The sequence below is a fragment of the Anopheles darlingi genome, chromosome 2, assembly GCF_943734745.1.
Source record: "Anopheles darlingi chromosome 2, idAnoDarlMG_H_01, whole genome shotgun sequence".
NCBI lineage: Eukaryota > Metazoa > Arthropoda > Insecta > Diptera > Culicidae > Anopheles > Anopheles darlingi.
In genome coordinates this window covers 72,951,057-72,975,056 of record NC_064874.1, presented here as the reverse complement: position 1 = coordinate 72,975,056, position 24,000 = coordinate 72,951,057, and the positions used below count along the sequence as shown (strand labels likewise).

The following is a 24,000-nucleotide window of genomic DNA, read 5'->3' as shown; positions in this document are numbered from 1 at the left end:
GCCGTTCCGGCGGACACACCGTGTACACACCACTTGACCCCCGTGTGTTGAACACGACCATCGGCATGTTGTTGCTGTTGGTCCACTTTTACTCCAGCCACTTTACTCCGCTCGGTGCCATCACTTGGCAACCGTACACCTCGCCCCACCGATCCCTCTACCACCGACCTCTGGCGTCTCCTTCTCCTATTTCTCTTCTTTTGTTCTTTTTCTCACTTTTTAATTCAAATTTTAATGTAACTTTGCGAAACGACAACCAAGCTGATGGTGCTGGTACTGGTGCTGCTGGTCCTGCTGCTGCTGCTGCTGGGGGTCGCTGTCGAAAGGGGAATTACGACGCCAGGCGATGACACCGCACACCACTTTACGGGCCCACAGGTTATGAAAGTGCAATTAATGCTCATCAAAGTTTCAAAAAGAGCAGCAGCTGTCCTACGCATACATACACACACACGCGCGCGCACACGTTGGGAGGTTCGTTCTAGCTTCGCCGAACTATTGCTGCTGCTGCTGCTACGGCGGTGAACATGGTCCACGGGACCGCGCGCGCAGCATCAGCTCCGAGTTCCGAGAACCCGTCCGAACACGCCAGAATCTCGAATGCAACTGCCGTGACGACGACGAGGACGACGACGACGACGACCACGGTCACGACCATGGATGCCCTGAGGACGCACACCGAGAGCAACACAGCAGCATCTTCCGCCCGAGTTACATCGTGACGTGACGACCGAATGCGACGACGACGACGGCGGCGGCGGCGGCTTTTGTTTCATTTCCCTTTGGAACCCCACCCACCAATTTCACCTGACTTCTTTGCATCGAACGAGCAGAAGGAGGAGGAGGAGAAGGAGAAGGACCTACATTTCCCGTTCCCGTTTCCGTTAGCGTCCATTATTGGATGCTCGAAAAGGAAAAGGAGTGCGCGCTGGCGTGTGTTCCGGTTGCTCGCATTTCCGCATTTGTCCGCACGCGGGAACACGCGCGGGTGAAGGAGCGGGTGACGAAGCTCTTCAACGAAGAGGAAACCACCCTCTCTTCACCCTCTCTTCCCTGACATCCGTGCATCCATCAAGTAGAGCGTTCTACCAAACCATGCATACCACGCGCGCGATTTTCCGCGTCCTACATTCCCGTGCCCTTCCTGTTTTTTTGTTTTTTTTTTTTGCGATGCTATGCCCTTGAATATTCCCACCCTCCTGTCTCACCTGATACCCGGCCTGTGGAGGCCTATCGCACCCCCCGCTCACAGGACTCCAAACGATTCACTGTCATCTCCGTCGTCGTCGTCGTCGTCGTCGTGTTCTCGTTTATTTGTTTTATTAATTATGTACGATGCTGAGCGATCCGGTGGCGTTGTCGTATCCTGTCTGCTCTGCTCTCCTCTGCTCTCTGTTCTGATCCAATCGGTCGCTCGCTCGCGTATGCCACGTTCGCGTGTCTGTTCCACCGTCTGGCAGCATCCTTGTGCCCATCTCTTGCGGTGCGCCCACTCCGGTGCTCTCGCTGTTCGCTTCCTGCATGCCATGCAGGCGAGAACTGCTCGGTGCCAGGTGTGCGCTCCCGGTGTACTGTTCTGGTGGCACGCCAGCCGTTCCGACGCGCCTGCGCCCTACTCGGTGGTGCTCTCACGGAGGGGAAATGGCAAGCACGTGCTCGCAACAGTTCGCCGGTTAAGACCGGAACTAGTTGGTCTGGTTTTTGGCGGGAAATGGTCATTCACTGCAAGGTTTGAGGTTATGTTTCACTTTTCGTTCGGGTTACTGCGAAATGTGTTAAAGGAAAGAAATGTGATTCGTTTGAAGGAGGCGATGGAGCGAGTTGCATCCTGGTAGGCTTTGTTTTGAAGCAAAGGAAACGAATTGGAAAGGTGCAACAGGTGTTTGATAGATTGAATTCTATGCATACCGGTACGGCCTGAGGGGGATTATCTTTTACGCTGCATCCTGTAAGGGAAATCATTCGAAAACATCAACTAGAAGCAGATATGGTAGCAATGCCATGCCCATCATATGCAGCAACTAATATTTGTTAATACAGAAAGCCCTACTTAGATCAAAGCATTATCCAAAATTGTTACTTCTGTTACCTTCTGGCGCGTGCGTTTGAATTGTACTATTTTAATGACACTCATCAAGCTCAAATAATTCGATGACCATTTTTTTAATTAAATAAAAATGATAATAAAAAATAGTAACCACTGCATTATTTCTCTTCTTTGACATGTGATTAGCATATTTAATTCACCATTTAAATATCGCCCCCCATGGAACAAAGGTGCTTGTGTGCACGGTCTCATCGATTGCATTATCGTCGATGACCAACCCCTTCCAGTAGCCACGGATGGCCATTCAGGATTCGCATTCACATCTATTATGCAAAAGCTTTACCCCGTGTTCTAGCTCGACAAGAGTGCGGCCGTTGCATATTGCACGACTCTGCCGTGCATAATGCACGAGCCTAATTGCATAGAAACTCATTTAAAAGCATTACATAAAAATTATCACTCGCTCTCTAAGCGAGTCCTGGGCACGTGGGGGGTGCGATAATAATAAAAATGTACTCCACGATATCCACTGAGTGTTTCACTTTTTTTGATTTGTTTTATTGTAGTTTGTTTTTGTCGCGTCACGACAACCACTCGCTTGTGCGGTGCAACCTCATCCTGGATGAAGGACGCGGAGAGATGCTCCTAACACTCACACACATACACACACACACGGCACGGTGCCTGTCGAGCCCATGGACGGCCATAGCAAAAGGTAAGTAAAATATTAGCGCCGACCTCATCTCCACCTCCCGTGGTCGGGGCCCTGTTAATACTTAATGACGCAAATTGAAATTTGAACTTTGCCGCCCTTTTTGCAGTAAATTATTAAACAACCGCACCATCGCACCACCACTGTCATTTAAAAGTACTCCCAATAGGTACTCCCGTTCACCTTTTCACATTGCCCACTCTTTCTGGACCAAAATGGCGGCAGCGAGCACTCGAAACTTTCAATCAAAGCAAAAGACAATAAAATGGCGAGCAGAACAAGTGGCGCAGCATCGTGCGGCTAGTAATAGTAATACTACTACTGCTACTACTACTACTACCGTTGCTGCTGCTGCCTACTCTACTGGCTCTAACAATATGGCTTCAGCATCCGGTTGGAGATGTTGCTTACACCAAAACTCCTGCCCGGTGCGCCCGGTGTGTCAATGGTTTTCGTGGAAAACTCGCAGTGGTAGCCGGTTTGAATATTTCATCCTTCCACCCAGTGTCCGCAAAACGATGAAAACCTTGACAAAACTACGCCACCGAACGGCCATGAGGCCGAGGAGATAAAAAGCCCCACACAAAAGAACCTCCTCCAATCCATGCAATGCTATACTAACCAACACCCTTTCCCCCACGGTATCGGTGTGGATTCTCTCGGACACCCAACTATAGGACCGCTAGCACCAGCTACGACGCTTTCCAGCTCCAGCAGCAGCGGAAAAGCGCCTCCACTCCAGTCCGATGGGCGTCATCCATCCGCGAGAGTCATCTCCCCCCGGGAAGGAAGGGGGCGCACACGATTGCGCAAATCTAGTTCACCCTCGCGAAGGACCGCCTACTTTTCACGTTCAACTACAACAACAGCCGTGGACTACTGGGGTGCGTCTACTCACGCGCATGCAGTACATGGTTACCAAGGAGCACCTGCCGTCCTTATCCTGTTGCTAGCATACTTTGCATATCGCAAACACATCCTCTGGCCAGCCATTGTTCGCTGGAGTTCGATGGCGGGTCGCTATTTGACCGTGTACCGTTCAGGTTGCTGGTTGACTTTTCCGGGGACCTTCCGCGGTTGTGACCAGAGTGTATCCCTTTCCGGGAGTGTGAGTGCATTCCAGGTGTCCTCCTGCAGTATAGTGTGCGAACAAAAGTGTTTCCTGCTGGTGTGTCCTTGCTGGTGCTGCAACTTGTGGTTAATTGTTTAAAGGAATAGCAAAAGCGACCCTGTGTGGTCAGTGATCATGACGGATGAGGTCTTAAGAAATCCTCGCTGGATAAGTGCTTGTGTGTGTGTATGTGTCTAGCATGTGGAGACGTTCCCAGTGTCGTTGAATTTGGAATATTCCTACAAACGTCCTGTCGTAACGGTACCGACAGTATTCCTGCATCTCACCAGCGCACTACCAGGATCCGGTGGATAGAATGAATACCCTGACACAGAACATCAGCCCAATACAGTCCACTCTGGGGCGCTTGGTAGGTTTTTGGAGTCATCAATTTATACCTTCCTCTTTTGTTCTTTTTTGATCAAAATGAACTCCATCGTAAGGATAAGTCGGCCGCCATTCGGCAGCAGCAATTCACTTTCAATGCCGAATACCGAACGGAAGTCGCAATTCGTTCAGCCAATGTCCCCAATACGGCAACTCCGGCGGGAGTGTATGCAGATCCTCTTTTCCATCCTCTTTTTCCTGCCATCCAAAAGGCTCTTCAAAAAGGAGTGCACAAGCACACACACACACACTGTGAACGCTGCGTACCCCTGGCTCAACCTGACGGGCACACCAATCCGCACATCGAAGCGGATGGCAGACCAACGGCACGGCACAAGCATGTAGGCAAAATGTTGCAAATTTATCGATTTTCAGATTTGTCAGCAAATCGAAATCGGAATGGCGACGGCTTCCGGTGGACGAACGGACGGACGGACAGACGGACGGACGGACGGAATCGACTCCCAGTCGTCGGTACGTCGGCGGATCCGGGGCGTCGGAGTTGCGATCGGTAATCGGGGAGGCGCAACCGGGAACCGCACCACCAGGATGTTGCTTTTGAAGGCCGCCAGCAGGATGTTGGCTTAAAGTTCGCTCGTCTGGTTCTCTTGTTTCGTTCCATTTCGACTAATTGCTTCATGACGCCATTTTGTGGCGCATCTGATTCAGGAGTTCGCGGCAGGATTCGCCTTTTTGGAGGATGCGTTTTTGTGCTTCGCTTTTACGCCTTCTGCGTTTTTGTGTTACCGTTTTTACTTCTTCTGCTGGATTGTAGATTATTCCATGCTTGAAAATCCATTTCGAAACAGTAAAAGATTAAAGAACTATCAGAAATCCGTAATGGAAAAACGTATTAACGCTGCTGCAATCGCACTCCGAATGGCAACTGTCACTGTGCAACTAATTCAATTTCCTTTAAGAAACTCAACCCCAACTCAACTGCTACGCGATGATCCATCGACATCGACAGTACCTTAGATAAAAAAGGAGACCAAGTTCTATAAAGATCTTCCCGTTCTTAACTCTCGCGCAAGAAAATACCACGGCCAGGGACGGCCAGATCGCGCCAAACGACGCAACTTCCCTCGAGAAGGGCTGTTCCGGAAGCAAAAACAATCTCGCGGCGGATATCGCACGGCCCGATTCGCGCGGCCAAAACGGGAAATTCTATTTCAACTTCATTTCATCCCAGTCAGAGAGTTCTCTGACTCTCGAGGTGGCATTGAAGGAGGGATAAGACAGTAAAAAAACAGTGAAGAACTTTAGCCATACCGGGAGCAACCGGTGACCATCTACCAGCATTCAGGATACATCGAAAGCCAATTACTTAATGAGCCGGACCGTGCTACTCCTGTTGCTGCTGCTGCTGCTGCTGCTGCTGCTGACCACCCTCGCGCCAATCGGTGTCACTCCGTGTTGACACCATTGTTAACATCGTGTTGTCCGTGTCACACTGGGGAACAATTGTCTTAAGGTGTTCATGCGACCGTGTGTGTGTGTGTGCTTGTGCGTAAGGTTGACACCCCGTGCCGCCGAGGGTGTCGAGAAATTCCGCCGAGGAATTGGCTTCATCATTGTTTACACTTCCCCCTGGGGGGGGGAATTCAAGTGTCACCACTGGGAGGAATGATGAAGCGGCACGCTCAACGGAGACAATACCGATCCACAGGACTCGTAACAGGAAACTCCTGGGCCTCGTCGTCGTCACAGACACACACACACACACACATTACGTAATGGAAAACGGTGCAGAACGATACAGACATTGCGCTTCTGGGCGTTCGCCAAGGTGTCCTTTTGTGACGTGTGTGCTCCCTCGCCTCCCCTTCGAGACTGTGACAAGACCGCAGACCAGACCGGCGGACCCGATGCCGATCCATGGCGCTCTGCGGTGTGACCAATTGCTGCAATGTCATCGGGGGCAAATATTTGATTAACTTAATGTCCGCTAATGGCTAACCAACCATCTTGAGGCATTTCACTGTGTTGCTTCATTTGTATTGTGCAGGTGAAAATCTGTAATAATACCTGTGGACTGTGCCTTGAACTATGCGCTCCCCAGGGGGAGCTACTCGTTGTGATCGAAGCTAATAATCGTGTTCAACGTCGTGTAGCTCCATCACAGTAGGCTTGTGTCGCTATTTCATTTCCAAGAAGCTTGCAACGCATCTGAAACCCACTGTGATTCGGAAAAGACGATTAATATTTAATGTTCCAAAGCCAAAGCTGGACATACCTTGCTGATAATGGTGGAAGCGGTCCTGCTTGTGCTAGACCGTTTGCTGGGAAAATAGATTTTGATAAATGATAACATTGATTGAGCTGCGGATGTTAACAGATTTTCTTTCTTCTATCTTACTACATCTCTCTTCTCTCTCGCTCTATTCCTCTGTCTCTTGGTGGTTGGTTTTCCTCTGTTTACCTCCATTCCTTTTGCTTCTTTGTGGGCTGTGTGGCCACGGTTCGGGACTACATTACGCTCACAGCAGGACCTCGATTCCGTCGCAGCAGCAGCCGCCGCCGTAGCAGCAGGAACGGGAGCCGGTTCGTCCTCAAAACCGTGCACGACCTCCGCCTCGACGACGGCCGCACTGATTCTCGCTGTCAGCGGGGGTGACAACAACCGTACGGCCAGCGCAACCCTCGTCGTCGACCAGACGACGACGGCCGTGCACCACCACCACCTCCATCACCCGCAGCACACGAACGACTTCCTGTCAACGTCCCTGTCATCGCCGGCCGCATCCTCAGCCGCTGCCAATTATCTTCTCCACCAGCACCATCTTCACCAGCAACAGCAGCAGCAACAACAGCAGCATCTGGAGCAGCACTCGGTGGTCCAGCAGCAGCAGCAGCAGCAGCAGCTCAATCAGGACAATCGACTGACCTCTGGTAGTGGTGGTGCTGGTGGCAGTAGCTCCACCGGGGGCAACAGTAATGGCCCAGCACCAGTCTCATCGCAATCCAACTCACAGTCGCAAGCTCAACCAACATCGGGCAAGCAGCAGCAGCAGCAGCAGCAGCAGCAGCAACAGCACCGGACTGGTGATGAGCAGACCGTATCGGAATCGCCGGAACCAGGAACGGCCGGAGCGATTGCAGCCACCATTGCCAGCACATCCAGCCTAGCCGCCCACGTCAACCCGTTTCACAGTGGCAATGGTTCAACGGCGACAACGGCATTAGCGAATGGTAAGGCCGCACGGGGAGGGGCGCGCAAATGGCCCCTTCTTGGCCTTCGGTTAATCGAATTTCTCCGTCACAGATTTCTATCCGGAGTATCGGATCAGTTCCGAGTATCGGCTCAACTCGCACCACCACCATCACCATCATCACCATCATCCGCACCACCATCATCACCATCATCCGCATCATCATCCGCGTGACCTCTGGACGGCAGCAGCAGCGGTCGCCTCACACGCCCCCGATGCTCACCTCGAAGGTGAAGGATGCGTGGATGGTGGAAGCTACGGTGCGTTGCGCCATGGTCACGGTGAGTATCTCGCAACGCGGCAACGCACATCGCGCCGCTCCAGCCAGGCCAGGGCAGGAAAGTTAATAAAGTGTGTTACACTTTAGAGTAAATTATTTACTTGCGTTGCTCTCGAACCAAATATTGACTCCCGCGCAAACAGCGAAACGACGTCGATCGGCAGGAAAGGGGCAAGAGAGTGAGTGAGAGGGTGTGTGTACGACCAGCGTTCCGTAGAACAAATAGCCGCGTACCATCCTTTTATAGCCACCTAGGGGGCTGCCGGTTGTGGCCGGTGATGGTTGTGGAAGGTATTTATGTTTCGCATTTTGTACGAAAATAAATTCAATTAACTGTGGCAGTCGTACGGTAGTTAAACATACGGTCGGTTAGCCCGCACTCACTTGTTGGCCGCCCCGAGGGCATTGGAAACATATTAAATCATCCATCGACAACCGGTGTTGAGCTGCGGAGCGGCCACACCGCTGATATTGCTTATCAGAACATAAACTCGGTTACAGGGTTGAATATTATGAATATGATGGCACAGCACAAGGATCTTGTCTGATAATTTGATCCGTCACTTGTTTATGTGGAGCCCATCATAAAAAATATAACTGGAAAGCATAATCCGTGCGGAGATTAAAATGCCTTAAAGATCTATATGTTCCATTATATTCCATTTTTTCTATTTTAATGAGCACTAATTAGGTTGACTGGTCGGGCTGGATAGTTGTCTTTCATTCTCATGGTAACCGAACAGCCTACTACTATAAGGTGTGCTGTTGATGAGACATGATGGGTATATTAAGGTCCCATTATATAAGCCTTGAATAATTTTAAGGTGTTTGTTTTATATTCTTCTTCACGTAGAAATTAAACCCCTTTAATAGCTTGAACGCGGCCAATAAGCAACGTCAGTAGCTTGTATAATGTTCCCAATTTCAATTTAGATATCCTTTATTCACTTTTATCACTATTAGACATGATTATAGCGGCTTTTGTATGCCTGTGAAAACTTTTGAAACATATCCTGTACTTATCCTTTTGTTACCTTACTGACTAAGCTTAGTGTAATGTTTATTCTCATGAATTGAACAATTCTCGTGGAAAGGGAACGAAAAGCATCAATTTTCCACCATCCAACGGTCTGTCGCTCTCAAACAATGACACTTTGACGAAGTGAAATAGCAACAAAAGAAGAGTTTCCTTGGAAGAAATCGTTTTAAAAACCGACATATTTCGCGGTATAATACCGACTCCGGCGGATACCTGCCCTCACTCTCATCCTGCGCATTAAACCGATCTTGCCGACCGACCTTTCAACAGCAGATCGCTGCCGTCTTGTTGTTGTCAGCGAACGAAATGGGAAAACATCTTACGGGATTTTTCCCACTTAACTTTTGCCGTCCCGCCCCCATCATGGTGATGTGCCAGATAATCAGAAACTAAATTACACAAAGGACTTTAATATTTGGCCACAGCGGGTGGCACGGCAGATGCCTAACCTGTACCGGGCTTCCCAAGAAGAAGTGTGCCATCGCTTTGACTTTGTTCTGCTCGCGCACACAAGCGATGCTTCAGTTCCCGGAGAGCCGGTTCCCGTTCAAGCCGGAGATTTCCATGCCTCCGGTTTCGATCCCGATGTGTCAACGGAACTTCTTCGAACAACAACACACAAGCGGGTCTGCGCTCTTCTCCTTCGAAAAAGGAAACGGATGTCACGGGGCGCGGGTTCCTGCTGTCGGGGTGCGCCCCTAGTTCACTCGCATGGCCGTCTTCGATGCTGGCTTGGTGAAGCATACTTTTTTTTTTGCCAGAACATACGTTCTTCTTCAAGACGCAACTGCAACTGGCTGGTTGGTGACCGCTCCTCACACACACACACACACACAAACACAAACACACACGGCGCCCTTCCCGTTGATTGTACTGATATGTTTTCTTTTCCTCATTTCCCCCGCACAACCTACCTTCGGCACACCTTCGCGTTGTCCGACCATCCTGGCTCAGCTTCGAAAAACCTACGGAACGAACGTTCGGCATTTTTCGATTTCTCGACAACCCCGGCCACGGCTCATCCGGCCGCCGCAGCCGCCGCCTACTGCTATCGGCTTTCCACGCCACCCCAGCTAGTGAAACGCGAACCGAGTGACGGTAAGTAAGTAGACCTGCGCTGGCGGCAGGTGCTAATGTTGCACATCGCGCGACATAAGAAAAGACGCCAAGGACCTACCACGACCCAAAATTTGACTAACCAAAATAAAACGGCCGCGGAATCAAAACAGAGACCGACGTGAGGCGAGGCGGCGAGAACGGAAATGTAACCGAAATTGACTTTCCAATTTGCTTCACAAATTTCTGCCGCCGGTACTTTTTCCCAGGCTACTAGGATCAACAGGATGAATAGAAACGCGCGAATCAAAATTGCCACATAATTTAATTCCCGCAGTGGCCACACGCCCTCGCTGGTGAATTCCACCCCCAAGATGCCCCGAGAATGGGGTGCGATTGTCACGGAGGGAGGGACACACCACTTGACGCTTCTTAAAATTCCGATCTCCGTGCCCCGGAGGCACGGGGCAATGCGGTGTGCAACGACATACGGTGAACAAACACAAGTCATAAGTCGCAACATTGGCCCAACGTCTCCGCCCCTCCCCCCGGGCGGGCGCCTCTTCCTCGAAGAATTTACACGGAAAAATAAAAGAGGAAGGAAGCAATGAGACGGTATTGTTAATATTGCTGACGTTTCTCGGCACGCAGAATGTATTGCGAGCCTTATAAATTGAATTTCACTGTCAGTCGAATCATGCACTATTGGTGGCGAACCATCATGGCGCGATGGTAATGGCTTCTCGTGGGCTTTTCGCGAGGAAAAACAGAATAAAAAAAATGTAAATTTTCACCTCTTACTGGACCCACCACAATCCGCGGATTGACGTTAATGCAAACAGCGCGAGTGAGCGTCAGTAGAAAGCGGATTCGGAAGGATATGTTTCGAGGAATTAATATTCATAGCTGATCGCATGGTGGCGCCATCCTCGCTATCGCGTAAGTGTCGCCCGCCGCCGGAGTGGCTTTTCCCGTAGCCACCGATCGTAGTTGGCTTATTGACTTGTTTCCTCGCCGTTTTTTTTCTTTTCCTTTTTTTATTGCCATCGCCTGCTTTTGGTAACCACCCGAAGGCAAACTGCGTTTCGCGCGGCCGCCCCCCGGTATTGGTGTGGTTCTGATTAATCTGATTGGTTTTCGCAGATTAGAGGTTATTGAAAGCCAACAAAACGGAGGCATTAGCATAAGGCTGGTGTGGAGGTATACGATTTTCCAATCACTATCTAGCTTGTTTCCATCGGCTAAGTCTATTCCATCGAAGATCCCTGATGGCTGATGGAATGTAGGCAACGGAAAATTATGTTGCAAGAGCCTGCCGCATGGGGGAAAGCAGCCCGTGGACCGACTACAACATTAATCATTTTCTGCACCAAACCTATTCCCGGTATTCCCGAGCGATTCCCGGTAGCACCAGTAGTTCCCGGTCAAAGTTGGTTAGCGAACAAATCTGGGTTTTTGGTTGGCTTCACCTTCAACGATGGCCAGGAGCAGGCAAAGGCAGCAGCATTACGCATCATTTATTATTCATATTTTTACATTAAACCTTTACCACGCGCCACAAACGCGGCAGCCTTTTGCGAGTGCCGGGGCGTAGCCGAATGGGAAAAAGGGGGAAAACCTAGGAGCTCCGATTCCATGGGAGGGGGGGGGGGGGGGAACAAACCCCGTTTCGCACCAGTCCGAAGGGTTGTTGCTGCTGCTCCTAGTTGGTGTGGACAAACATTTCATTAGCATTATCACCCCGATGTTGAACAATGTTGGCGTGGCGTGGCCCTCGGCCTCTCGGCGTCCGATAGACTGGATTTTCCTACCCGGGAAAACCCTTTTCTCCCGGGGGTTGTTGCATCGATCCGAATCTCTTCGTACTGGTGAAGAGGGACGCTGGACGCCATCGTCCTGTGCGCCATATTAACGCGCGTTTCCCATGCGTCCTATCACCGTATCACCAAAACCGCTTATGAGCAACCCACTGTTTACGCAACAAACATATTTAATGACGCCGATGATGGCCAGTTTGAGGGGCTGGTAATGATGGGGTGCGGAGATGGAACAATGGAAAACAATGGAGATTAAATTTGCAACAAATCCTCCCCTTCCGACCAGGTTGGTGGTAGAATGTAAAAGAGACGACACTAGGGACAAGAAGGTGGAGGAACTGCTAATGGCTCCCTCATTGGGGGGGCGGTGGGGGAAGGGTGGTATGCGCGCACGGGTTCGCCCAAAAACGAGCAGCTAATTGTTTGTCTACATAATTGATATAAATGAAATGAAGCTTCTAATTGAAGCGCTGCTTTGACTGCCCCCGCCCCGCCCCTGGCCAAAAAACTAACTCCTTCCAGTGGTTGGTCCGCCATTCAGGTTCCAGGGGTGAGCTGCTGCTGCTGCTGCTGCTGCTGACGATGGCGGCTTAGGCGGTGGTGATGGTGGCGGTGTTCCGACCCGACTCCGACGGATTCTGTGAAAGAAAGCAAAAATCTCGAGACTGGAAAAATGTCGATGAATTAACAATGGATGATGGCTGGCTTGCTACCTGACTGACTGGCTGACTAACTCGTCCCGGATTTTCCCCTCCCGAAATCCCGACGGATTCGAGCACACACCTTTGCCACTTGGCCACCAAATCCTATTACTCGCTCACCCGCCCTTTGGTCTCTCATGTGCGTGCGTTCCTCCGGCAGGTGCATCAGGGTGCAAACGGACTGGCTGGGCTGGGCTGGGCTGGCCTGGGACGACCTCGTCAGGAGCTGCTCCTGCGCTCTATTAACGGCATCAATTATGTATACAAGAGCCTTATGCTTTTAACCTGGGGCTGAGATTCCACTGTTTCCACCCCCTCACCGCCTTAGTGGCTTAACAGGTCTCTTGGCTTTGTTGGCATCTCTGATCCTGATTTCTTCTTTCTCTTTGTTTGTCATTCTTTATATCTTCCCTGACCCCCAGTATCAGCAGCCGCAGCATGGCACACGTACTCGGAACGTATGTTCTCCGATCCGCTCTACACCTCGCTCAAGCTGCAAACCCAGCAATCCTCACCGCCGCAGCTCGTCCCGCAGCATTCGATCTTTCCGGACTCGACATCATCCCATCTGGCCACGGCGGCAGCTGCGGCCGCTGCAGCCGTATCGTTGGAATCGCACCAGCATTCCCTCCTGGCTGGCCACGGCACGAGTCAACCATCATCCGGCGGAGGCGGCGGTGGCGACGGGCATCATGCGTCCTCGGTCGCAGAATCCTTTCTCCATCAGCAGAGCACAGCGGGTGCGGGGTCCGTGGGGTACGCGTACCGCCAGACGGCGGACATGGTGAGCTCAAGTGAAAGCGATTACTGTAACGGATCCGGGACCACCGGTAATGCCGGTACGATCGCTAGTATCTCGACGACGACGACGAACCCATCACCGCTGAGTGCACTTCAGGGTGGACCCGGTGCTGGGCCGTTACATCAACGGCGTGGATCGCTCCAGCTGTGGCAGTTTCTGGTCGCCCTGCTCGATGAGCCAACGTCCAGCGCTGGGTGCATTGCGTGGACCGGACGTGGCATGGAGTTCAAGCTGGTCGAACCGGAAGAGGTGGCACGCCGGTGGGGCATCCAGAAGAATCGACCGGCCATGAACTACGATAAGTTATCGCGCAGCCTGCGCTACTACTACGAGAAGGGCATCATGCAGAAGGTGGCCGGTGAGCGGTACGTGTACAAGTTCGTGTGCGATCCGGAGGCCCTGTTTAACATGGCTTATGGTGGCGCGACCGCCGGTGGTGGTGCAGGAGCTGGAGCAAACCATACTAACCACCAATCATGTAACGGTATGGACGGATCGCTCGGACACAGTCACGCCACACACCATGGGGGAGCATCATCGGCTTCACCGAACCACAACTGTCACAATCCGGCCAACGGGGTGGGCCCTCCCCTGGGTGATCACTCGGATGACGTCGATCGGAATCATCCCTACTTTTCGGCCAGCTCTTCGGCGTACAATCATACCAATTGAGTTGATGAGGATGTGTTCGGCGTATCGGCGCGGAATCGGTCCTTTTGCTTTTGCTCATGGAAAACTTCGGAAGAATACTTTTCCAATCCCCCCTGAACCCCAAAAACCGTATGGAAATGCGGTTCCGCGTGAGTGAGCTGACCTACAAATCGAATCTGTTCTATTGAAAGACAAGCAATAAAGAAGATGATTTAACAATTTACGATAATGTTATACATGTGTACATAAATTTTATTTGATACGGAATAGTGTTAAGATACTGAATGTTACGCAGAGACCGATCCGGTCTAGCGATTCTAGCGACAAAAGTACGGTGGAGCACTAGCGCCACCTTCCGCTCGCCGATCTCTCTTCAGCCGGGCGAAGAACTCTTTGATATCGTCCTGCGTGACGACCTGCTGGCTCGTCACGAACGATTCCATATACTCCAGGAACCGTTCCTTCATCCGGTTGTACTCCGTCAGCATACTGACCTGTGTTTGACGGTCGAGCTGGCTCAACATCTCCATGCCCTGCTCGTACGACGATCCGACCGTAGCCTGGCGCCGTTTGCCAATGTCCTCGTAATACTGTACTGTGTCTTTCGGATCGAGCAGGTACTCACAGTCAAGCTCTTTGTAGATGGCCAGACACGCCTGGCACTGGCACAGCTGCATTCGCCATCCTTCGATCCAAAACGAAGCTCCCTTCTTATAACCCTTCTCTTCGGTCCCTTCATCGAACGGTGGTTTTGTGCAAATGTCCACTTTCGGTTCGCTGGTAGGCTTCTTTTCCGATTCGGCGCCCTTCGCTTGAGCGTCCGAGGTCGTTGAATCATCCAATCGCGGCTGTTTCGCTGCACTCGGACCTACATCCTCGTTATCCTCGTCAGCCGTTACAGAAGCTACCGTGTCATCAAGCCCCGTTACATCCACCTGCAGTGTATCGTCCAGGGACGTTTTGTTTAGGTCCTCAATCTTATCGACATAGTGCTTCAGGAAGGGTAACGTCTCCATGCAGCCACCGCAAACCATTTCCGCATAATTTTTCACATTCTTCTCCTGGTCTACGTCCAAGTGACGGAAATGGTACCAATCCTCGCACACGATGCACTGCAACATCTCATCGGCAACGTCCGTATCGGGATCAGGGTACGGCCGGTGGCAAACACAATACACACCGGAAAAGTTTTGGTTATAGCGGTTCAAGGCGTTGTCCTCTTCCTTCTTCGGCCCCAGTTTACACTCCACATCAGGCATTCGGTTTCCGCCGCAATCACAACGAAACTTGCGTTTGGTGTACAGCTCGAGCAGTTCGTGATTATCGTGGCACTTGAGCGAACAAGCCAGACAGATGGCGCATCGCTTGGACTCATCGCCACGGGCCTCCGGAACGCACGTAAGGCACGCGTACAGTGCCTGCCTTCCAACGTAGCCCTGCCAAAGGAAGAAAATGGTGCGGATTATATGACGGACCACTTTTACGGGGTGTCTCGTGGAGCACCCGTATCATACCTTTGAGTAGGTGCAATTCTTCTCATCCGAACCGCCCAATACCGCACGCGATGTCTCTTCCAGATCTTCCTGTTCCTTCAGAACATCCTCCATCGTAACGTAGGAAGTTTCCGCATCCTCCGCCGGTTCCATATTTTTTGCGATTCACTGCTGGAATATGCGTTTCGTGAGATTACCTTCACAATATGATGATACGCAGAGCGTCCACAATCAAATTGCTAAATTACCTTAAGCAAGAAGTTAAAAAACCAAAAACGGCACCACGAAAGATGTTTTACGAGATGAGATTTGGAATTTGCGATCGCCTTGAGATTCCAGTTGCAGCAGGCCGGGTGTTATTTCCGCGGGCTCCAGGACAAACGCCATCACCGAAGTTGTCAAAACCCGCTCTCATTGAAGATGCGCCCTTTTTTCACAGGACCATAACAATAACACAACAAATCTAGGTATTCTGCCAGAAGGAGTGGGTGGAAAACACTTCTAAAATTATAATTTAAATTATAGTGCAGAAAACCTTTCTCTCCACTTTATTGACACCTTAATTTACGATTTAAACTTTGGTCCTGTGAAAAATAGCGCAACAAATATCAACTCATGTCTTCGGCAACCAGTGCTGCCAACAATACTGTCAACCGCGTCTCGTTTATAGCCTCTGGTTCAACCCAATCATGATTCGCAAATTTACTCGCAAAGCACGAATTCAGTGCAGATTGCTGTTGGAAATAGTTTTAAAATCCACTTCGCTTCTTGAAACGAATATTTGGAGCGGGATCGTTCGGTTCTAGCAACCAGGGCCGGTATACAGCGAGTCGTTGTTGTTCTTTGTTTCTTGGAAATACCGAACCCTGAGGTGTAACCGCGGACGGCCCCTTTTTGGAGCTGCGTTTTTGCCTCACCTGGTGGTGGATCTTTTCTCCGAAAAAAGTCGAAGAAAATTAACGGTTCGGTGCGGTCGCGTATTTCGCTAGCTCCGTTCGCCAAGAGACCGTTCGCGGTCTCTTTTACGCCCTCGACCCGGAGCGTGAAGTGGAAGGTGGTCCTCGCTCGCTCGCTCCTACTACTGCTGGTGGTAGCTGCAGGCCCGTGAAAGGCAGTTTTTTGAGTGCAAAATCGAGAAGTAAAGAAGGAGAAAAGCAGAAGAAGAAGTGTCGACGACGAACCACAAGGGCCACGAGGAGGTGCGGTGATGAAAATACGTAGTGGAAATATAGAAAATACCTGGTGAAAATCTTGCATAATTCGCGTTCACGTTCGCCTGGCGCTCCGCCGCCACCCGTGTGGTGTAGTAGTAGCAGCAATAGCAGCGAGAGGCAAACAGGAGGATCTAATTTTGTCGCGCGATCCATCGAGCTGAGTGAGGAGAGAAAATGAGCTAGCCAAGACAACGGGAGTACCAGCAGATTTGTGCCCTTTTGTAGTGAAAAGAACGGGAAGAAAAGGGTACCAGCACCAGCATCAACAGCAGCAGCAGCAGCTTTGATGCAAGTAGTCTCCTCCACCACCTCCCATTACTGGTAAGTTGGTCGTTGGTTTTCGCTATTCCCCCTTTCCAGGATGACACTATTCGTTAGTATTTTCCGCATTGGCACCTCAAGCGCCAGCTCAGAGAAGATCTCGCTTTTCACTGAGTCATTGTTTTCGGAGTGTGCAAAACAGATCATAAAGCAAGCGGGAGAACCCAGTTGGCCCGTTTTGTAGGGCAAGCAGAGCGCAGGAGGCTGCGATGCGCGAGAGCCCCACCACCCAACTCCTTTGCTCGTCAAAATGGTCGTCGTCGCCGTCGTCGTGATGGGAGAAAAACACAGCAGCGGCAGCAGCAGTGAATTGGCGATAAACATATTGCTCGTGCGAGAATTTTGGTTCGAAAATAGCCGTCGCAACACGGCCAGCGAGCGCGGTGGGGAGCTGTGCTGTGCTCCTAGTTTACCCGCGGGTTAAGCGTCTTCTCGCAATATCGACACCAAATGCTCTGTGAAGGTTTGGGGATTTCGCGAAAGCGTTTCCTGCTTTGCGAGGTTTTCCCCGTGTTCGCAACGAATGTTGTTGTGGAGGCGGCGACGAAGGTTTGGCACACGAGAAACGATGATGATGACGGATCTCCGCCGAGGTGCAAAAACAAGCGCGAGCGAGCTGCAGAAAATCGATGAGATTTTTCATACGCAACATCCTCTATTCCATTCGTTTAAGGCAGAAAATCGATAAGCGCCACTGGTAGCACCAGCCCCAGCGGCAGTACGGTGCAATGCCGTAGCAACAGCCCCCGGAAAATCAAAAACGTGTTCAACCCCCCAACTACTTGTTTCGCACCGTATGTTTCCAGTGGCAACACAAAATGTGTGGCCTTTTGGAATGGAAGTGCACGGAACGCGTGGAGACAGGAGGAAGGCCATGGTACGCCAGGGCATGCACACGTCAAACGCACCAAACGGAAAGACAGTATGATGATGATGATGATGAAATGTTACATTTTCATGTGTTATTCTCGCATCCATCGTGCGATGAATCATTAAGTGTGCGGAGTGCCCACAGTGCGTGTACGTGTGTTGATGTGTGCATTTGTGTGTAGTAGAGGTACTGCAGTACCTTTTACTTCGTCTCTCTATCTCGAAAATTGGATTAATCTAATCTACCGACTTCTGGATGAAGGTTGTAAAAGCAGCCGATAAATACGCGGATTCGGTAATATGCGGTGAGCCCCCGAGTTTCGTGTATAACTCTTACTGAGCCACCGCACCGTGTTGCAAAATCTTTCGTGCGACGCGAGACAGTAGCAGCGGCAGTAGCAGTTTCACTGCTAAAATCAATGTACCGTGAAATGTGCACGAAATGTAGGCGAGATTATTCATGACTCCAGGCCCCAGCCCAGCTACTGGCTATCCGGATGGTGTGATTCGTTCGCTTGGTCAACGCAATCCGAGAGTGGAGGTTCATGGTTTCGGTTCGTTGTTAGTTCGAATGTGCCCCAAACCTCAAAGGTGGAAAGGAATCGCGCACGGACTTGGGTGAATTAATGTAGCCCTGGAGTTGCTCTTCTTCTGCTGCTTCCGGCGCTATTTCACGCGGCGACGGTACAAAGAAAACGTCGGAAATTGGCGGCCATGCCCCGCAGCCTATTTCATATGTTCCGCGCGAGGTTCGTGCGTGCATATGGACACAGAGAGAGAGAGCGAGCGAGAGAAAGAGAGAGTGGCAGAGAGGCTCCATCGAAATGAGGCGCCCCTCACTGTGTGGAGCGTTAGAAACTTGCCTTTCCATTGCGTAACATCATCGAGCGGCCGACGCAATTTATGGCCTCAAAATGCAATTATATTTGACGAACATATACTCTTCGTTAGTGTCTGGCTTTGGGGCCCGGTGGCGCATTCGATTATTAGCCACTGCCACCGCTCTGCCGACCGATCCGTTCCGATCCGATCACGTGAAAAAGGCACCGAAAATTGGAATAGATGGACGAGTGGAAGCTTTCCTCCCCTCCCCCCTCTGCTCTATGCCGCCGTTTGTCCGCTTGGAAAAGTAGGGAGGACAGCAGCGCGCCTGCGAAGGAAAAATGAAAGTTAACCTTTTGCCGCCGCCGCCACTCGCTCGTGCTTCAGTTTGGCTTCTTGGGTGCATTATTTCGGCGAATGGGTTTCAAAGGCGCTGCTCCAGACAACAGAAACGACCGACCGACCGACCCCTTACGAGAAGTAGGAAAAGCAGGAGGGAGAGGGCCACTTAAGTGGATGATGTCTGTGATTCATACCTAGCAAACGGTGAGCGAGTCGTTTGAAGGTTTTTAACCGTTATGAAAACATCTCTCCCGCTCGCAAGCGATGATCTTTGGCAACAGTAGTAGTAGCATCCCAGCCAAAAGCCATTCTCGTGCCCTGGAGTAGTCAGTCCCGCTACGAGCCAGCGAGGAACCGCCATCGACCGTCGCTATGATGTTGTGGTGACCTAGTTTCGCGGGTGTGCTCTCGATGATGAGTTGACTATATACACACACAAAATACACGGCGTAACTTCTCTTCGTCTAAGGTGGTTCAACACGCAATCACGATGTCTTAGCAGCGTATCTCTTCCTGGGATGTACGGTTCTGTCAAGCCGTTCTCCCTTCCCCCCGAATCCGGTGCCTAATTGATTGTTGTCTACGGCTTAAAAGAGCGTGTGGCGATCTGTTTACAATATATCTACGGGGGGTACGAAAATAAACATACCCCATCTCGCACACAAGAGTGCATCTTTCCTGGGAGCATTAACCACCACTCCTCGTGGTCATTTCGGTGCGAATGGGATTGTTTTAGCTGGCGCTGTTGTGGCACACCGATGCCAGCAGCCGAAGAGTAGTATGTAACGTCTCGGTGTTTGTGAGCAGAAATGTTAACAAAAATGGAAACAAAGATTGAGCATTTAAAAAAGAAAGACAAAGAACGTTGTCACCATCAAACCTATGGGATTACGAAAGGATTGCAAATTGGTCTTAGCAGGTCATTTTGGTGCTATGGGGTTAAAAGATTACTTTGAAAACTGTTCGAGTAAGCTTGGATGACGGAAGTGTGAAAGTGGCATTTAGATGCTTGCATGTAATAGAATTTGGCAGAAATGTGTTAAATTATCTTGTAGTACTACTTGAATCTGGTCGTAGCAAAGATAGTTAACTCATTTACATGGTATTGATTCATAGACGACACGAAAAGTAATGTTTTCCACTATTTTCTTATCGTTTCAGATACGCGCAGCAACTCCTTGACACAAGAGGAGGATCGACGACATCAGTGAGCAAAGTTAGTATTTCACCATAGCAATCCATGCATGAGGAAAGTTAAAGTGATCTCGTATCCATTCCTCCATCCGTAGCAGCTCTGTCCATCTCGAACGGAATGCATTCAATATTTTTTCAAGTGTTGAAGGATCGTTAAAGACGGCTTTTAGGTTTAGGTGCACTTACAAAACCATAAAAAAGTGTAAGAAATCGGAACCGTTGCGCACGGGCGGGCATATCTAATCGTTTTTTCATGAAATATAAGCAAAGGAATCGTTTCGAAGAATCTGAAAATCCAATCCGAATGTTGGATCGATAGCTAAAGAGCTGAGCAGGCGAAAGATTCTCTTGAAGTTGGCTGGAATGTGGAGCATAGTGCCACATAGAAACCGCAGCAGAACACGCGGGCGGGACTCACAGGAGGAGAGAATCACACGCTTCGCTTCCTAGTGCATGCTCACCGCACGTTTCGCAGCAGCTGACAGTGGCCAATCCGGGGGCAAACGAACCGCTTGAAGGTTAGTCCTTGAATTTTGGCTTACTTTACCCGCGGGGATGTCCTTCGCACGCGCGCATTGTCGTCGTCACTGTCCCGCTTTATTCAGCGTGTGGCATGTGAAGCGATCTGGTTACAAGTTTGCCATCATCGTGTGCGGTACGACGAGATCCGTTCACCTATTTTCAAATTATTCTGTTGGGTGCCCAACAATCCCAATTCTACGATAGGGCGATATCACGTTCGGTGGTGGTCAGAGAGACAACAGTGCTGCAGCCGTAGTGTGAAACCGAGCCAACAGCTGCAGCGTAATAGGTTCTAGCCGCCACTTAAACGAGTATGGGTCAACTGCTGGCGCAAGCGTGTGAGAGACACTCGCGTGAGATATACGTACCACCACCCCGCCGCAGTTGCATTTGATTCACGATCTTCCCAGCCACCTCCGATTGAGATACGAAAAGCAAATGTGTCGTCAAACCGGTGGGCAACGGTTGCAGCGCCTGCTACATGGCCTGTTGGTGGTGGTGCACCGAAACGCTAACGGTGGGGAGCGCAGGCGGGAATCACTTCAATCGGTGCCACATGCCTGCATGAATTGCTCTGCGACCATATGCGTAATCAGCCGATTGGTGATAGTCGCCATGCCACCTCGCCGGAATGGGGAGTCGCCATACACATGTGCTTGGCGCCGTTAGCGTGCGCATTGCTTTGCAAATCGGATTCCCTCTCCTTCGCGCGCGCTCGCGTTCTCGCTCGAAAACACATTGTAGACCGCAAAGACCGAAACCGTCGTCCCACCATTGATAGCGTGTTTTGCGTTTCACGAGAGCAAAATTGAAAACAATCACAAGCTTATGGCGCGGGCGCACACACGCGGTCACTCGCAATTGATGGCTATGGCAACAACCATGTGTCTTTTGGCACCACCGGGACAAGAAGAGAACAGATGGGGGTGTTTGACAAGGTAGAAACCGAGTGGCATGTGTATGTTATGCGCGACTTAGGGTGGAATGTCTCGATGTCCCCAAAAGCAAGAAACCAAGCAGCACAATCAGGAAAGAGACACCAATTCAATGTGTTAACTGTATTTATGCATCAAACCAGACATCGAACGGTGCCTCCGGACGATGACAAGCGTCAAACATCTGCCCCACCGAGGGGGTGGCGTGTAGTGAAAGACAGTGCGGTTAGCAAAAAGCAAAAAAGGCTAACGACACTTCTTGGTAGAAGCAAGAAGGTCACCACGCCGTCATCATCGCAGCACGCTGCGCACCGTTACTAGTGTACGCATTATGGGTTTTCTGTTTTTTTTCTTTTTATTGCGTTGCGACGAAAGAACTTGTTTGCAATTCGTGACCCACCACCTACCTCTCGCTCCTTGACTCCCCTCACCATTCCATATGACCCTTTCAAACGGCAGCAGCGTGCCCCCACCGTGCTCCTTCATTCGAGAGGGTAAGCGACCGTGCGCCCGTTTTGAACGTATGCAAAACTTTGTCGACCATGAAATTAAGAACCAACCAGCGAGAGCGAGAGGGTGCTGCTCTGTGGTCTAATGGCCGCGCACTGGTAACCGCAACGCAGTAGTGTCCATTTGTTTTCTTTTTGTTTTGTGTCCGCCTGTGTCTTGCTTGACTCTGCGACGCAACGACCTTTGAAGAAGCTCGAGTTGTTGGTCCCAAGAAGGAAGACCGACGAAAAGCAGCAGCATCAACCGCGCTCGGTCGTAGTGTGTGTGTGTGTGTGTGTGGTGATCGTGATAACCTTGTCGCCGCTTCTTTGAAGGGCTTCTTTCTGCTCTCGACCAAAAGTTCCAGGTAGGGTGCGGAGTGCACGTTGGGAGTGGTGGGGGTCTTCGCGCTAACCACAAGCTAATGGTCCGTTTTACATGTACCACCTTCCCAAACAACTTTCTTTTTGCCGGCATCACCTTCCGCATGTCCCTGAAGAAGGAAGTTGGCAGTAACTACTAGTAAGTAGACTGTGGGGAAGGGTTGCAGACCAGTGGTGTAGTGGTCGCGTGTGGGGATGGTGGTGAATCGCGCATACCAAGAGCCACTGCTACCGTTTTGTCTGCCCACCATCTCATCTCATTACAACGTAACACTCGAGACACACTAGCCTAGCCTAGCCAGCCAGCTGGCTGGTTTGTTAGTTGCCTCTTTAGATCGCGTGTTCGAGGAAGCGAACGGGGATAGCATGGTGATGTTGGTAGTCCCTTAGTAGTACCGAACACTCGCGGTGATCGCGTAAGCAGATCGCGGCGCTTCCACTGTCGTCGTCGTCGTCGTCGTCGTCGTCTGTTGACAGCCGCGACACCGCGTGATGGTAGTGGTACCTCATCGAATCGACCGCAATCAACTCCCCCCTATCCGTGTGCCGCTCGTGCTGTGCCACCGGGAAGGCACCTCTATACCTTCCTTATGGCGCTTTTCTAGTTGCTCCGCTGCTCTCTCGCTCTATCTCCCCGTCGCACTAGGCACACTGTTCACGCGGTTTGCATTAATAAATTACGGTTTCGTTCCATCTCCGGCTTCTTACGGCAGTTTTTGGTTACGCGGGCACGCGTGCGTTTGTGTGTGTGCGCGCGCGCACAATAAGCTCCACGCACCAAGCAACCAGCTGTGAACAGTTGATGGAGGGATGACGGCGACGGCAATGGCGACGACGATGATGATGATTGGAAGAAAACCCCCATCGCCATAACGACCAACGAACGGTGACACAAAGGGTTGCTGCGCTCCGGTACTGCTGAGAGTCTTTCAGCTGGAACGTGTTTTGCACTTCCATCTCCATCTTGAAGTCGCCTGTTCGTTCACGTTCACTGTCCGAATGTGTTATGAGTCATAGGCAATGGATGGTGTTCCTCTCTTGATGGTCTCCGTCGTCGAAACCATCGGACCACGAACCCGGAAGCAATGGACGTTGGACTGCTGCTCGCTTGCGCTATTGTTCCGACAGCTGAAGCGTCGGCTCTGTATGTGTTTGTCTGTGTGTGTGTGTGTGTTAGTGGCTGGCATCGGGGTGGTATGTGGTGCATACGATGCGCTGCTGCATCTTCCATCTCCACAACCCTTGTTTACCTTTTAACCGGGTCGCAAAAGGGAAGCGAAAGCTGTTTGATGATGCGGTTGGTTCTCACACAACAACACGCCATTCGCGCACTCCGGTGGCTCCTCATGATCACGCTCGTGTGTGGGGCCACCATACACCCCATGCCAGACGAAAGCTGAGTGCGAAGTGGGGGGTGGGGGGGGGTTTCTGGTGATCTGGTGCGCTCTCGCAGCAACTGCAACTGGGACACGACGGGCAAACTTCAGCAAAGCAAAGACATGGACGATGGGGAGTCTGTGGGACATTGGGAAAGGAAAACAGGAGGGAGTGGAGAGACACGTGAAGAGTGAACAAACAAAGATAGTGGTGGCGATGGGTG

The 24,000-nt window shown here is 50.9% G+C and overlaps 3 protein-coding genes across 5 annotated transcripts in view; 2 read left to right on the top strand and 1 right to left on the bottom strand.

The window, feature by feature from the left end:
* The first annotated feature begins 4,186 nt into the window (after positions 1–4,186).
* LOC125959519 (ETV5-related protein Ets96B-like) lies at positions 4,187–13,836 on the top strand. The gene is made up of 6 exons (XM_049692344.1): positions 4,187–4,240; positions 6,747–6,995; positions 7,059–7,449; positions 7,523–7,744; positions 9,743–9,886; positions 12,794–13,836. The coding sequence occupies exons 1-6, from the start codon at positions 4,187–4,189 to the stop codon at positions 13,834–13,836; spliced, it is 2,103 nt and encodes a 700-aa protein (XP_049548301.1).
* Positions 13,837–14,044: 208 nt separating this feature from the next.
* Positions 14,045–15,804, bottom strand: LOC125950522 (putative E3 ubiquitin-protein ligase UBR7). Its single transcript, XM_049678607.1, has 3 exons — positions 15,557–15,804; positions 15,330–15,479; positions 14,045–15,251 (listed from the first exon to the last, which is right to left on the bottom strand). Exons 2-3 carry the CDS (start codon positions 15,459–15,461, stop codon positions 14,133–14,135), a joined length of 1,251 nt encoding a protein of 416 aa, XP_049534564.1. The 5' UTR covers positions 15,462–15,479; positions 15,557–15,804; the 3' UTR covers positions 14,045–14,132.
* Positions 15,805–16,093: 289 nt separating this feature from the next.
* Positions 16,094–24,000, top strand: part of LOC125950484 (E3 ubiquitin-protein ligase Ufd4) — a 23,838-nt gene continuing 15,931 nt past the window's right edge. Inside the window, exons 1-3 of one of the 3 annotated variants that reach the window (XM_049678515.1) lie at positions 16,094–16,843; positions 20,039–20,093; positions 20,170–20,589. The gene's annotated coding sequence lies outside the window, so the exon portion shown is untranslated. The remainder of the gene's footprint in view (positions 16,844–20,038; positions 20,094–20,169; positions 20,590–24,000) is intronic. The other 2 variants (XM_049678514.1, XM_049678516.1) reach the window with 2 other exon arrangements.